The following is a 16,282-nucleotide window of genomic DNA, read 5'->3' as shown; positions in this document are numbered from 1 at the left end:
GAACCACACCAAACGGGGACAGCGAACTCTAGTGCGATTCAACCGAACTAAATGAGGCAGGTGTGAAAGCACCCTTAGAGTAGAGGTTTATGTAAAAGATGTAATACTAGAATGAAACTGGAAACATTTTAACACAATGAAAAAACACCCCATGTTACCTAAATGAAAGCTTACAGTACTGAATAATCATTCACAGAATCATTTTGCTTTAAAATGCAAAAAAAACACTTTAAAACTTATGCATACCTGCAATATGCACACCTGCAAGAAAAAGACACCTTATCGTTACACCAGAGATCTGAACATGAAATAAGGAAATGAAGAAATGTCCTGAATTTCCCTCCTTAGTAAACCGAGATATAGTCAAACAGACTGAAACATTCAAGATTTCTGAAGTAAAAGGATTTGCTCATGCAGAACAACTGGATACGAATTTTGACCGGTATGTAAGTTTTAGGCAACATTCACTAGACAGGGTAACTGTGCCAATAGCCGCTTTCCGACCGGAGGAACCTTTTCACAGTTCCTAGAACTATTGGCTAAAGTACCCGGATGTCGGCGTGTTCGCACCGCAGGAACTAGGAACGATTTTAGTTCTAGGAACTCCATTTGGAGGAACTAATTTAGGTCCTACTTCAGAGTAGGGTCTAAACCAGCACTATAGGAACTACCCGTGACGTTAGTGTACGCTGATTTGCCGAACGCACGCGGAGCACCAGCACCCGCCATTTTTAAAACAGCTAGAATGTAAACACAGATTATAGCCTATATATTTACTCCATAAACTAACTATACAAACATGGAAAACAGTGATAGATGGGTCTCTAAACCTTTATTCTGAAGAGAAAATCCAACGCAACTTTGAGAGGACCAAGCCAAACATATATTTATCTGCCCAGCTAGCAACACTGGACATCAACCACACGGCATAGGCTAATAACCTTTTTTTCATATACTGTCTACTTTCTATAACAGTTGTATCTAATAACATATTAAACAGTACTGTTAGACAGATCGCTAACTAATAAACACAGAGAATACGATTGTTTGCTCTGGCATTCTCAGCGCCGCCAAAATAAAGGTCCGTCGCGCCGTCAAAATAAAAGTCACCGTGCTTGCGTCACTCCCTTACCCCTCCTACCAGTTCCTATGGCCACTTGGCCAGTGCGAACGCAAACAGCAAAACTGAGTTTGGGGGAGAGTAGTTCTTAGAACTGTTTAGAAGTGGACAGTTCCTAGAACTAAGTTCCTGTAACTACTTGGTCGGAAAGCGGCTAATGTAACAGTTCTTTAGTGGTTGACTGTCTTCTACGATTGTGTTTGCATGGGGCGAATACAGTAAACAGTCGTGCCACATTTATGCATGGTATTTCAGTGCAACAACCTGTATCTTATTCACTTATCAGTTATCACTCATAATCTAGTTTAACCAGGCGGAACAATAAATGTGATGCGCCGTATTTAAAATGTCATTGTCATTCTGTTCTGTGCAAACATTGCTCTTTTCTATGTGAATTAGGCTTATTATTGATATGGCCTTATTCTTAAAACTCAACTTTATCTGCCTTGCAATACTTATGTTATTAGTAAAGTATGGAAGATTATGGAAGCCTGTGGCCCCAAAGGTGGTGAATTAAACAGTAGCTATAAATTACATCCAGCACTTTTTTATTTACTATGTTTGCATGGTTTGCATGCAAGTGCTCAAACAAAGCAGACAGTGCATGCAAATGAATGTCGCTGATTTGAATACAGATGCTTAGCTATACCCAAAGGCTTCAGTAATGGTATTAGCATAACTGTCTTCTTTTACAGATTTCACTACTGTCCTCTTTTGCAGATTTCACTACTGTCAGTGTGGAGCAACTATTTTATGAGTATATTACAAAGCAAGTTAGTTGAATTAAAAATCTGTAGAGCAATTTACCTGAATAACAAACACCACACACGGTTTGATTGTAACATTTGAAAGTAACTACCGCCCCCTGGAGTAACGGAGGTATGTTAGCTACCACATTGACCAAATGCTCATGTCTGCAATCACATTTTCAGCATTAGTGAATTAACCCAAGATGTTATATCTGAGTGTTGACTGGCAAAAGTCTGGACATGATACAACCATTTAGGCAAACGAGTGGTAAAGAAAGACCAATGTAAGTTGAGCTTGATAAAATCATTTATTGTGCTCCAGAAGATTAAATCCTATTTAACCAGAAAGAAAGACAAATGACAAATAATCTACATCACAACAACCCTCTGTAGTTCTCAACAGCCATTTTGATCTTCTTTCAAGGTCAGCCAGTAGAAAATAAACACATAATGAAATTTGGTTGCTGTTTGTAAGAAAATGGCCCTCAGTCTTGCATTACATTCAGTTACAAGGCTTGTCCTGGCATGTGTGTATATGAACATATGTGCATGTGTGTGAAGAAACATACTGAGCAGTGGATCTTCCCAATTACAGATGAATCCCATCTCTCTCCTTGGTAAATGTGCATGCACAAGATGAATCCTCCGCGCACCCCACCGGTGTACGGTTCATTAAATTTTAATATCGTTCAAAGGAGCTTCCTTTGCAGGGGTACACATGGGCAGGCTGACTTTGCATATGCATACCTGCAGATGGGGATTGGCATACAGAAAAGTGATGCTCTCTCTGGCCTGCTTGTACTGAACAAGGTTGTCATAGGTGAAGGCAGAACAGAGAGGATAAGCCCAGAGGAGATTGTGTCCTGAATGGGAACATGTTGTTGGCGACAGAGTGTGTCACAAGTTGGCTGATCAGGAGAGGAGTAGCACGATTCTTTCAATTTTGTTCCCTTCCATAGCTTCCCTCGTCCCTCATCCCTCATAGCCTCTAGCTATTCACCAGGGTCCAGGTGTTTTATCCCAATGTTTTCCACACCAACTATTAATTAATTACCTTAATATGTGAAAGGCTGTGCTGCTAGTAAAAACGTCTAATGTATTCGGTTTGGTCATTACTCCATTTCCATCTCCATGTAATTTTGTTGTTTGAAAGCAAACACAGCCAATCAGAACATATTTGATCTTTAATATTCAGCTATGTAGAGCAGGATTTTAAAAGTCAAAATGTCCTGTCATGGTCAAGGACATAAACTCTGATTTACAGCACACAAAAAGTATAGTTTTTACCGTTTGTCACTTTATTGTGTCGCATCTGGTAAGGACACAGCATTAGCATGGAGTAGGTGACCAAGAGAGTTTGCACAAAAGCAAAGAGGCGGACCTGGTCTGGGAGAACCAAATCACCAATCTATTTCTGTTTTTCTATATTTATACGCAACATGCTAAAAAAAAAAAAAAAAAAAAAAGTGTAGGAGTTTCCCTTTCACTGATGTTGGAGTTCAATCAAGTGTACCATGAGTAAAAAGGATTCACAAGAAATCTAAACTGTCACCACAGGAACTGTCACACTGAAGTGACTGTCCACAGAAAGGGAACAATGGGTTAGCACCCCAGGCCATTTTAGCATGTAGTATGTAATGTAACGAGGCTCTGAGAAAATGAATCATGAATGTTTATTGATTCACTTTCTCTAGCTAGCTTCAATGGCCTCTTAATATCAGAAGGCCCCGTAACAGACTCTCTCATCAGGTGTCCTGTCTTTAGTCAGGGATTCATTGGCATTGATAATTAGCATATAGCATGTTACGTAACAAGGCTTTGAGAAAAGTAAAATAATCAAGGATGGATAAAACTAGCAATTACTGAGAGATTTACAGGTGAAACTGGCTTTTAGCACAAAGGCTAATGACTTTGAGCACTTATCTCTGGGTAAGAACTGACAAAAGTTTTGCTTTCTTTGCAAGTTTCTCCATTTGTCTTTCTCTTTTCTTTCTTTCTATAGCTAGCTTTAAGCAGTATGATCAAGGGCTTCGTAACATCAGAAGCCCCCCTAATACACTCTTTCATCAGGGGCCCTCCTGTCTCCAGTGAGGGATTCATTCAAGATGATCGTTCAGGGGATTCACAGAAAGTTCTGGATGAGGGGATACCAACGCAAGTCTCCAAGTTGTACAGAATAAATCCCTGCGTCGGTCACTGGTTGTTCAAAGCTGCATGGGGGACTGCCTCATAAAGCACCGAAAATAAAGAAATGAGAATCAAACATTACAAGTAAGAAATTTTCTAAGGTAGGGTGGTTTGACTATTAGCAACTTAAAAAAAATGAAAACAGTGTGTTATAACTGAGACCAATGAGCAAATCAAAAAGTACATTAATGTCCCACACATGGGAGCTCAAACAGCAAGTGATTCACCACTATTAAAAAGTTTTACCAACACACATGTACAAAACTAGTCCTTATAACCAGGTTCACTCAAGCTATTTGCAAATGCAATCTAGTTAGCGTATCCCCACCCCTTCCCGTCACCATCTCCAGAACCCACAATGTCCGCCCCCGTCAGCATATTCCAATTCCTCCCGTGAGCCAATCAGAGCAGTATTTCCTTAAACAAATCCAAACGGGGAAGAAAATGATTTTTTTTGTTGTTTTGTTTTAAATAATGACTTAATCAGCAGAACAGCCACCAAGCAGATAAATTGTCATGCGTGTCGTGCTAAAAATATCCAGCCTCCCTTTGAGTCCACCAGTTTCAGTATAGACAGCACTTGTGTGATGAAGCTGTATCTGCCAGGAAGCCAATAAATTCCCCGCTACGCTCTTGAGGCAGATTCCTCAGTATCAGCGCCCCCAGCCAGGGCTTAAAGAGCATGGGTGCTTTGTGTACATATCTAGATATGTAAATAGGTCCTATACAATAAAATTGTTCCCCCAAAAATAAATTGACAAAAAGAATTCAAAGACATTCTGTGAATGTCTCTATTGTGCATATTCTTGAGGATTTCTCATTCTCTCCTTTTTCCCCGTAGTATTCCACATTCTCCACCAGAAGGAGAACGCATGCCTAAATTAGGTAAGCAGCATCTCCCGTCTGCTCTGAAGAGAGTAATCTACAATCCAGCGCCCCGGGAAAACAATATGCTTCCTTTTGTTTACAAAGGCCCTCCCACACGTCATCTCTTCTGTGCTTCCGTTGTTTCCTCTCCGGGTAACCGAATCAAACCATTCCTCAAAGAATCCCAGACTGACAGTTGTTTCCAGGAAATGGCCCTGGTTTTGTCACAATATAAGGGTAAAAAATCATCTCTGTTTGTTTTTCATTACATCAGAAAGTTTTTTTTTGTCTTTTTTGTTCACGCCTTTAATATAAAATGATAGTTTTGATCTCTAGGGACAAAAGCATTGTTATTTCCTGTTCCTCCGAACACCTGGAGTAAAGATATTCCTCAACTCAGTGCCATCACCTGCGTCCATTGTCACACTCGTACTCCACATCTGCGGGAGTGTATGTGTGTGTGTATGTTTGTGTTTGTGTGTGAGAATGTGTGTGTGTGGCTATACTCTAGTGGTGGAGTGTGAATGAGGGTGTGGATGGGGCAGGGTGTTATTCTGTCCACTGGAGTAATTGTTGAAGGCGTGTAAGGAGGTGAGGCCTGGCATGCTGTTGGGTATCATAGTTATGGTGTTGGGGGTCATGAGAGGGATGTCGTCCGGTGAACGGCGCATGGCAAGCGTGTAATCGGGCGGGCAGGCAGTTCTCAGGACCACCTCGTGCGGGTGCATAGCCTCCCGGCACTCCCGCTCCAAATCGGCGTGTTTCATTTGTAGAGACATGATCTCCTCTTCTTGCGTATGGGGTAGCTCATTGGCTGTGGTCCTCTGCGGGCTGCAACGCCGGTGGACCTCATGCCTTCGCTTGTCCTTCTTGTAGTAGAGTGCGGCAAAAGCCAAAATGTTGAGGAAGAGCAACGAAGCACCAACGGCGATGGTGACGCTTAGTTCGGTCGAGTAGTCCCGCTGGTCCACTAGGAAAGGTTGGTTCTGGTTCTGGTTGTGGCTGTCCTGTGTTTCGGTGGGAAACGGCGTAGGGTAGGGCCTCTTGGTGTTAACTGGGATCTTCTTTGGTGTACGTGGAGTGACCTCGGGTGGAGGCAACTTGGTGGTGGTGGAAATGATCTGGGTGACCTCATTGAGGCTATGGAGATGAGGCACCAGCTCCAGCCATAAGTTGACTTTATTGGCACGGTAATGTTCCTTGACACGGGGCTTCAAGCCAATGTGCAAGTATAGTTGGTCCTTTTGGTTGTAACGCATCCAGGCCACCTCCTCAAAGCGATTGGGCTTGGTGTGGATGAACTTGGTGTCCTGTGGAACTGGCTGGTTGGGGTCACTGAAAGGTAAAAGGAAGATTTCAGTACTCCCCACACAAAAGATAATTTCTACAATTCCTCTTTCAGAATTGCACATGGAAATTCACTCCATAAGACAAATATCACACAAACCATTACAGTCAAGTCTTAGGGGAGTGCCTAGAGACCCCTAATATTCTCTCAGTGCTCATTAGGGTTTCCTGACAACGGCACCTGCTTTTAAAATTAACGAGAATATATATGAGAGAAGAAATTACACATTTGCACACAAATTGATTTGTTGTCCTCCCATGAGATGATTATATGTCTAGGCCGCAATGTCATATAAACACTAAACTACACTAAAGTGATCATCAGCATTACTTTATTCACTGCATTACACCTAAATTGAAGCAAACTAAATTGCTGTTGCGTAAAAAGCAGTTGCATAAATTTAATGTAGCATAACCTTGGGAATCTTAACAAGTATTTGTGAGTGAGAATGCATTAGCAAACAATTAAGCTATGATTAAACCTTAGGAACCATGTAGCACTGTTTCCTGGTAACAACAAGGTATTGTACCTTAATAGCAAATTCAGTTCCTGAATTATGACATGTTTGCGTTGGTGGTCTTACAACAAAACACACTTGCATTCAAAATCACTTCTAAATCCTAATTAATAGCCATATTGTTGGCCTCAAGGATAATTGATTAGAAATAATGCCCTGTTGCCTAGAGACTTACCCAGTCTTGGCAAAGTTGGTCCAGTAGGTCATTACCACTGCACTAAGCATCACATCATTTTTGGAGAAGTTGCAGGGGAAGAGCTCAGTTGGACCAATCATGGGCAGCCCGAAAACATACGGGATCTCATCGCCATGTGCCGCATCAGCCCAGGGTGGGACCTGCTCCGTCTGGCAGTGATGGTAGAAGGCATAGAAATAAGTAGGCGAGCCAAAGCTGGAGTGGAGGTCTGCCGTGGCCACAGCTGGTGCCACCCACTGATGATCTGTGAAGAGTGCCAGCAGGCTCTTTCTTCTGGTCTCCGCGTTGTGGCGGTCAGACCAGTCAGTGTACATAAACTTAATGGTCTCACGAAGGATGTCCTTCCCCTCAGGGTAACCATATAAATCATCCACAAAACTTGACACGGCATAGTCAAAATCGTTGGCTTGAACACCGTTCTCATTGTCCACAATGGGTTCCACAAACTTCAACCCCTCGCCTTGGTTGACGCCAAGCATAATGTCGTAGTTGAGGAACTCCCCTTGCTCCATAAGGATCTGAGGGTCATCGGGAATTACATCACCATCAATGACGGGCCCAAAAGCGATGTGGTAGCGGGCAGGCTGGATGTCCTGCTCTAATAGTTCTTTGTAGTGTTTTTTCTGTAGGCACTCTACCAAATCCACTGTATCTTTGAGGTTGCACCCCACCTTCTTGGCTAGCATGCGGGCATACTTGGCCGGCTGAAAGCTTACAGCCCAGCTGGACAAGGCTGTGCCACTTTGGGCTATGGCCCTTTGGAAAAGACCTGTACAGGAAAAACAAAACATAATCACAAAGAGAACAATCACTGCATACCACAGTAGGGACCAAACGTCTGAGACCACTAATGACCACTTGTTTATATTTATTTAAAACAACATTTATCTTTACAAATTATATTATGAAAAAAATGTTAATAACATTTTACATAGTTAAGAAATAGTTCAGAATTTTAAATAAAACAAAATTATAATATATAATTAAATATATAATTATAAAAGCCTCTAAGTGCCATCTGAAATTGTCTTCTAGAATGATCATTTTTATGAAACTCGTATATTTAAGTTCAGTAATTTCACTTAAATGGCAATGAAAATTACCTATTAATTGTCATTTAAGTGAAATTACTGAACTTAAACGAGCTTGATAAAAATGATCATTCTAGAAGCAAATTTCAGATGGCACTTAGAGGTTTTTGCATCTGAACTCTTCATATATATACAAAAACAAGGGATATTAAATGAGATAAAAATAATCACTCTTTGTTTATTTTTTTTTCCTTCTAAATCCTAAACTTAAACATTAAGCTTTAATTTCAAGTTTATATGGAAAAAAATATCATATTTTCAGTGTGTTCTCAGACTTTTGGACCCCACTGTAGGCTATTTTCACATGATGTGCACCTCCGAATGCAATCTGGAGCAAATCTTGGTTTAGCTGTTTTTATGAAAATCTTAAATGGTTTGGGAAAAGATGCCATGCAAGTCAACATGCTAATGCTGATGAACCTGTATTGTACACCGAGCTGATCAATATTTCCCTTTGATGTGTAATTTTAAGGGGGAATTGTGACTATTTCAAGAATTTTGATTACAGTGCATTAACAGTAAATAGCTGTTTGAACCCTGTAAACCCCTTTCACCTATACACGTCAAGAATTGACCCATACCATTAAAGAGGAGCAGATATCATGCACAAACGTTAAGACAAAAAAAGCAAGTGAGTGAGCAAGAGAGAAAGTGTGTGCTTGTGAGAAAGACAGATAGAAAGAGCAAGAGAGAGGAAAATTGAGTTACTCTGTTACCATGACAACCCCTGGGATCTCAGTCTTAACAGTGCAGTTATGAGTAAAAACATGTTCTTACTAAAGAAGACAAAAACTATAAAAACACACATGGAAATGAAATGGAGATAAGGGGATGTTTCAGTTCGCAATTCAACGAAACGGTGACAATTTTGGATGAACAGACAAATATATTTGAGAATGGATACACTGCTAAAATTAAAAAAGAAAAGGAAAATGTTAAATATATAAAAATTATTCAAGATTAAGCAGTGCACGGTTTGCCTCAGGGAAAAGTAATCGCATGGCACACTAAAGTCTCTTCCAAAAGTGTCTCTGGGTTCATTTGAATGATAGTGACAACCTTAAAGCAGGAGGTTGTGCCAGGAGACCTCTTCACAAAGCAATCTTCCAAGCAGAGAGACTCAAAATGGAATTAATGTATTTACCCTTTTTGTGCCAATGGAAGGTAAATGGTGTATTTGGACAGTGTGCTCATGGCGTGCCTGGTGATGTGTATGGACTCAACTAAATAAAGATGGGAACATGAAACGACCCAGGGAAATATAATTTCCATAAACAACTGATATCAATCTATATATATATTTATGTGAACATTCTGTATATATAGTCCAGCCCTAGTGATCAGTGTTTTTTTATAATTATTATTTGACCAGTTGCAATACTCTAAATCAGGGTTTCTCAAACTCGGGCCACTGTCCTGCACAGTTTAGCTCCAACCCTGATCAAACACACCTGAGCAAGCTAATCAATGTCTTCAGGATCATTAGAAACTCACAGCTAGGTGCGTTTGATCAGGGTTGGAGCTAAACTGTGCAGGACAGTGGCCCTCCAGGACCGAGTTTAAGAAACCCTGCTCTAAATAAATAGCTAATCGGTTGTCACAGGTTTTTCATAATTAAGATTGAAAATTCAATTTTAAAATGAATACACCAAGATGAACTTTAGCCATTTCAACAGACAAGACCTTTTATATGAGTACATAACACAAACAGCTTTAGCATGCAGACAAAAATTGTCAAAAGTTAAAACCTCTGAATTGTACCTTTGGTTGAATTGCTCCAACGGTTACCTTCAGAATAATGGGAAAGAGTCAGCAGGTTGACAAATGAGGCCCCTGCCCCAGATCCAAAAACAGTAATGCGTAAAGGGTCACCCCCAAAGAATGCAATGTTTTCACTCGTCCAGCGCAGGGCCTGGATTTGATCAAGAAGTCCATAGTTTCCCTTGGCTGCCTGGTCTCCTGTGCTCAAAAAACCTGCAGAAACAAGACATAATCGAATCAGTGTATGGATGCATTGCTGTGCAACTTTAAACCCATAAAAGGATCGAAAGCTATTGAAATATTCAAAAGCAAAATGCAGTTGAAAATACATCAGAGAAAGTGACATTTCTAAAGAAAAAAAAAATTCCTTCCAAATGCTTTTTTTTAACATCCATGAAATGTTATCACACTTGTTCACCTCCGGATGTAAACACTTTTTAATAGTGGTTTATTTCTTGTGTATCACTGTTGGCTCCTCCTCCCCTGGAAGACAGCACAGTCAATCTTTTTTGATTGAATGAGAATCATTTTATAGACTATTTTGGGCCTATTAAAAAAAGTACAAATTAAATTATATCAAATAAACAGAATTTAAGGAGAATCCAAAACATAGAGAACACCCTATGTAGTTTGCATTTTAGTGGACTATAGAAATATACCTTTATTTGGTCAAATTCTAAGTCATTACATATATCCTTTGCAGAGTAGGCAATCCCAAAATGCACATGTGACAAACTCTGAAAAAATCTAAGCTAGAGGATGAAGTAAGATGAATATGGAAGTAAAATAATGCATAATGCATTGTATTTTTAGGGCTTGCATTTTTATGGCCTGAAATTCAACATGATTATATATTTAAGCTGTGAATATTATAAAAAATTAAATAATCCATATTCACCTTTCAGATTTCACTTCCAAAATATTAATTCTGTTTAAAAATACAAATACAACCTATAGCCTAATATTCGACAGGCAATTCTCGGTCCATTTTATTTTGCTTTACAAATTCGCTTTCACAAATTCGACAGAAAATTCAACATTTGACATCCGGAATGGCAGGAATATCAGTGGATTGCCGATTGATAATCTCCATAGCTGTTAGTCGACCTCACCAGCAGGGGGCGCAAGCGGCTGTTGACGAAGAAAACTATAGAGCAATGAGTGAGAGAGTCATTCATTAATGAAAACGGATTTACAGAAATGGAGCAAGAGGTAAGTATTTGTGATGATTATCAGGGCCAGTATATTTATATATATAACTTTTTCGCTGTGCTGCAGAGCTGGGGATTCATTCTCCAGGATTCCCCTGCGGTCAGGACAGTTAATGGACTAATACAGTGATATAAAAGACCAAACTTTCACCTTATTGGGGATGTAGGCTATACTAGATATAGGAACAGGCAAGCAGACTCAGAATATGAACGTAACCCGCAAAATTTCACGCTAAGCGATTCCCAGTGCAATACTGGCATAAAGTTGTCTTGACACTCGTACATTTAGTCTTGACATACGACATTGGTACACATTTCTAACTTCAATAGCATTTGAAGAGAATGGCTTGCAGTCATAAAACCAACTGTAAATTGTTCATGTAGGTGTCAGGCATAATCAAACAAGTGCTGAAAAGTGAAGCCAAATCGTCTCGATCGCCCCCTGGTGGCTGGTCCCAGTATAGCACATAAAGCCCGCCTCCCCATGAAGTCTAATGGACACGATGGAAACTAAACAATCAAATACATTTTTTTCAAAGATTTTTTGCTGTCATTTTAGGTCGTCTTTTAAGTTTACGCTGATTTAAGTTTAACTGTTAGTTTTTTAATGTGAATGTGACGTCATGATTGACATCTGTGTGATTGACAGCTTCTCTGAGCAAAGTAGTCACTGAGGCACCAATGGACTTTTTTTTCTTTCTTTTTTTTTCGGGAGGAGATTGAAGCTTCAACTTTAATTTCTACATGTCCATAACTGTTTATTTAACACAGTAAACTTTGTACTAACCGTTTCTGAGGGAGTGAGGGCAGGACCTTTACTTTACGGGGCTTTACTTCCTGTTCACTACTGCGCAGACTCGGGTCCCGCATTCTCTACTGCGCAGAAGCAGGTCCAAAATGTGCGCAAGATGTCAGCGCCATATTAGGACTTTGGCGGCTTCACTTTTCACCAATGGAAGAGAGTGAAGGGGCGTCGTCCATCTTTTTTACAGTCAATGGGCATGATGCACACTTTTTAGATAGTTGATATTAAATGCGGTAAGGCCTACTGAAAAAATAGCAATATGTACACATGATTTGTCCGTTTATTTAATTAAATATCAAAAATCTACTGATATTCCTGCTGTTCCTGGATGTCAAATGTTGAATTTTCGGTCGAATTTGAACCACTGAAGCGAATTTGTGAAGTGAAATAAAATGAACCGAAAATTGTCTGTCGATTATTATAGGTAATTGTAATTTTAAACAGAATGGATTATTGAATTTTTAATAATGAAAACGTGCGTGAAATGTGTTCAAATGAAATATTCACAGCAAAAAAAAAAAAAAAGTTGAATTTCAGCCCATAAAAATGCAAGACCTAAAAATACAATGCATTAAAATGCAAGCAAGGTAAATGCAGTGCATATTTTTTCAAGTAGTGCAATTCAACAAGCTTTTTTGTTTCAAAAACATTTGTCATTATTTTACTTCCATAGATGAATGGCAATTATAAACCCATTCAAACTAAAACAAGATTTGAAAAAAATATTTTAATCTGATAAGAAGTGCAGTATTTTACCCAATACTCCTGTATGCTATTATTATAGTTTATTGTTGTTAGCTTAGCAACATGCTAACAGCAAACTCCACTGAACTCAGTGGTGAGTAGACACTCATGTGTGCTTCGTGTGAGGAATGCTATTTGAATGACATACAGAGTACATTGCAACATAGAAAACCTTTCCAAATCAAGTCAGTTGCAAGGTTTTGTTTCAGTTAGGATGCTGCCTTAGAGAGTAGTTGCCTATGTAGGCACTAGACAACTCACTATGTTTATTATTATTGTACTGTATGCTAGCAGTGTAGTTAACTCTAAACTACATTAATCAACATTACACTGCTTGTCTTTTTTTATTTTATTTTTTTAAAGTTTGCTATGGTTTGATCTTCCTTGGTTTGGTCAGCGAGTGGAACCGCAGCTCTCTTGGGTCACTTGAAAATACAACTGTTGTTTTACCCCTTGACTTCCACTTAAGTGCCTTCAAATTAAAATAGTTTGTAGCAATATATTACAAATGTCAGCGAAAAAAATTTGATTACACAGAACTAACCCAGTGGTGCGTTTTAATGGAAAACTAGTCACTAACTACTTCACTACAGTAGCTTATCCTGGGAATATATGTACATCCTGAGGGTGCTTGTGGAATACTGATTGTGTGTATGTTCAGTGAATAGACGACTGTTTGAGTCTTGTAATTGCCCTCGCAGTCCCAGAACACATGAAAAATAATAAAGCCACACAACAAGTGTTCTACAGAAAGCTCATTTACAGTCGCAGACGACTAGAAATAAAACTGAAAAGCGCGCACGCACACACACACACACACACACATATACACACAACACGCACAACACACACACAAATCCATCTGACCCTTCCTCAGCTACCTTCCTTTTGTTAATTGAGTTCTTTATTGGATTTAATTAATCTAGTTGTGTTGCTACATCAAGAAGTTGATCTCCTGGAAGTGGCCGTCGAATACAAGCACGCATTTAATTGATTCCATTTAGCCAAGGCAGTGTGCAGAGCGAATCAAAAAAAGACCAGGCACAGGCTCGAAAATGATTAGCAATCAAATGGCAGGCTGTCAGGTGCTCATGCCTGCGGCGCAGAGCCGTGAGCACATTTGGCTGCTAACACAGGCAGGCGGCGGCCCGCTTTCCATCCTCATACATGCAGAGAGGTGCAATCCAATCACGGGGAACAAAAGGGCCTCCCTCGGCTCGGACAGTGAATAGCCAGGGCTTGTGAATGGACGTGTATTTGGTACAATGTGGAGAAAACAGATTCACAACAATGCGCTTTAATGAGACCGGCAATAATCATGGATTTTTAGCACAGTAGTCAACGAGAGGAGTGCTCTGGATTTGCTGTATAAGCGTTATTGGCTCATTTCAATGAGATTCAGGGTCAGCGGAACACTGTCCATGGCACCTTCCCAGCTAACAAAAATATGTTTTAAGAACGTTTTGCTAACGTTCCCATTAAGTTATGAAAACATTATTTTCCGAATGTTCTCTGAATGTCCAAAACATCACTTAAAAAAAAAAAGAAAAAGATTATGCAAACAGTAACATTAAATTTTAGCATTTTTCAAATATTAACATTACTGTTGAACGCTCTCTGAACATTCCAAAACAAGTAGTAACATGTCATTTTTTTTAGATGAACATCCAAATAAAACCTTCCATAGATGATATATATATCTCATCTGTGGAAGGTTTTAGTTGGATGTTCATATATATATATATATATATATATATATATATATATATATATATATATATATATATATATATATATATATATACACATATATTTAGACCACTTAACTTAGTGATTGCTATCAGGATGTGAAGAGACTTTCAACCAGCATAACAAAAAACATCAAATGCCCTGCCTTTAATTATTGGAAAAAACGTTTATTCATAACTTTAAGAGAACCTTGCCACAATGTTAGCTAAAGTTCTGAGAACGTTTGCTGCTAGCAGGATTGGAAATACAACAATATTACTAGGAATGCACAATACTCTTGGTTATTAAAGATTGAACACAGATTGGAAATGAAATCGAATTGGCAAAAATCGAATTTGGAAGGAGGATGGAATATATCATCCATCCTCTCAAAATACAAAGTTCTGATGACTTCACAGTTCCTTCCTCAGATGATCATCAAATTTAAACAGCAAAAGTGAAGCACAACTCACTTAATAAAAAGTGAACATTTAATTTTAAGTTATTCCTGTATAACAAGTATAACAACACTAAAATACAGTGTTAAACCTTGGATGTTGTTGGTCTATGATAACCACCCTCTCCTCTCATAGATATGCTAATGGAGGTGTAATCCACTCCCTGTCTCATAACAGAAATCAGGAAATTTAAATACTGTAAAGTAACATCTTTAAAACATCAAAAAAGTGAAAGAGCGTCATTTTGCAAAGTTTTCAAACACATCAATGTGCGTATTACAAGAACCTGAAGCCCTATAGTGCAAGCTATATTGAGAATGGTTCAAAAAGATAAATAAAAATGGAATCAGAATGCTATCGTTTGGCCAACAAAGTGGAATCAGAACTATAGATGAAAAAGCAACAGAGCGGCTTAGTTCCAAGTGCCATGTACTTAAATTAATTCCTTTTGGAACCCTAGCAGAAGGTTTGAGATGTTAAATTAATCTCGGTTTTGCCTTGAGAAGGCCAGAAAAGGTAAAAGATCAAGATCAACGAAATAAAAGAAGGAAAACTGGATCCCCCCAAAGCAATGCGAGAAGTGACAAAAAGAGAAAAAGGTATTACTGTACATTCCTTTCAGGGTTAGAAATAAAGAGAGGCTGCAGCAGTAGGATCAGTTCCAGAGATGTTGCATTATCAGAACATTTGCCAGTTCGGTCTCTCTCCAAAAAAAGGAATGTTGGCGCTTTATTTGTCTGTTCTGTCTCTACTCACCCAGCAGTGAGACAAATTGGCCCTCCTGTTGTATTTGTGTCCCTAAAAATATTTACAGTGTGACAACACCTCATACTTTCCCTTCCCATCGCAGAATTATCATCCATTTCAGGGACTTCAAGACTAAAAGCAGATGCCATCTGCTCCCATACCACGGGCTGGCACCTGAGAACGCAAGTTTCAAAACTGCAAGAGGCGATGAAATTAACTGCCAGAAGTTGCTTTGAAAAGGTTACAGTCACTAAAATGATGGCAAGACCGAGTCACTGCCTCAAGTGGTAATTAGCTGTACTGCATGCTGATAATTAAGAAGTAATGTACAGTGACCACAGATGGTATGAATTACTGGCTCTGAGCATTGTCTCTGTCAAAGGAGATTAATACACTAAAGGTTGGCACAGGCTAACAACAGTAACCACTCCAGGATCCCGACCGAATTTGACGTGACAGACCTATTCCTGTCTTCGTTGCTTTGATATGCAGAATCCGAAACCTGAAAACTGCTGCTCAAGGCGAAATACACAGAATTTTATTCAAACGTTTATTTATTTTTTTCATAGGGATATTACATTAAAGAAACCCACTGTCTTCTAGAAAAAAATCCATCTCCTTTTATTTTCCTCCTCTCCAAGGAGGATGAGTTTGAGTAAATGAAATGACTTCTATAGGTAAGGTAAGGTGGATGAACATACTGCAATTGCAGTTCAATAAACATTTTAGTCACAAAATGTAGCATAACATCAC

General features: G+C 39.2%; 1 protein-coding gene across 5 annotated transcripts in view; it reads right to left on the bottom strand.

Moving 5' to 3' along the window:
* Positions 1-2,166: 2,166 nt before the first annotated feature.
* nlgn1 (neuroligin 1) overlaps positions 2,167-16,282 on the bottom strand; it is a 238,472-nt gene continuing 224,356 nt past the window's right edge. For all 5 annotated transcript variants that reach the window (XM_084394571.1, XM_084394573.1, XM_084394575.1 and 2 more), the window contains 3 exons: positions 9,837-10,049; positions 6,964-7,753; positions 2,167-6,258 (listed from right to left, as the gene is read on the bottom strand). In XM_084394571.1, the coding sequence (XP_084250697.1) occupies positions 5,424-6,258; positions 6,964-7,753; positions 9,837-10,049 (1,838 nt within the window). In that variant the 3' untranslated portion in view covers positions 2,167-5,423. The remainder of the gene's footprint in view (positions 6,259-6,963; positions 7,754-9,836; positions 10,050-16,282) is intronic.

The sequence above is a fragment of the Rutilus rutilus genome, assembly GCF_951802725.1.
Source record: "Rutilus rutilus genome assembly, chromosome: 22".
NCBI classification, from domain to species: Eukaryota; Metazoa; Chordata; class Actinopteri; order Cypriniformes; family Leuciscidae; genus Rutilus; species Rutilus rutilus.
The sequence above is the reverse complement of the archived record's forward strand: the minus strand, read 5'-3'. Positions and strand labels throughout refer to the sequence as shown.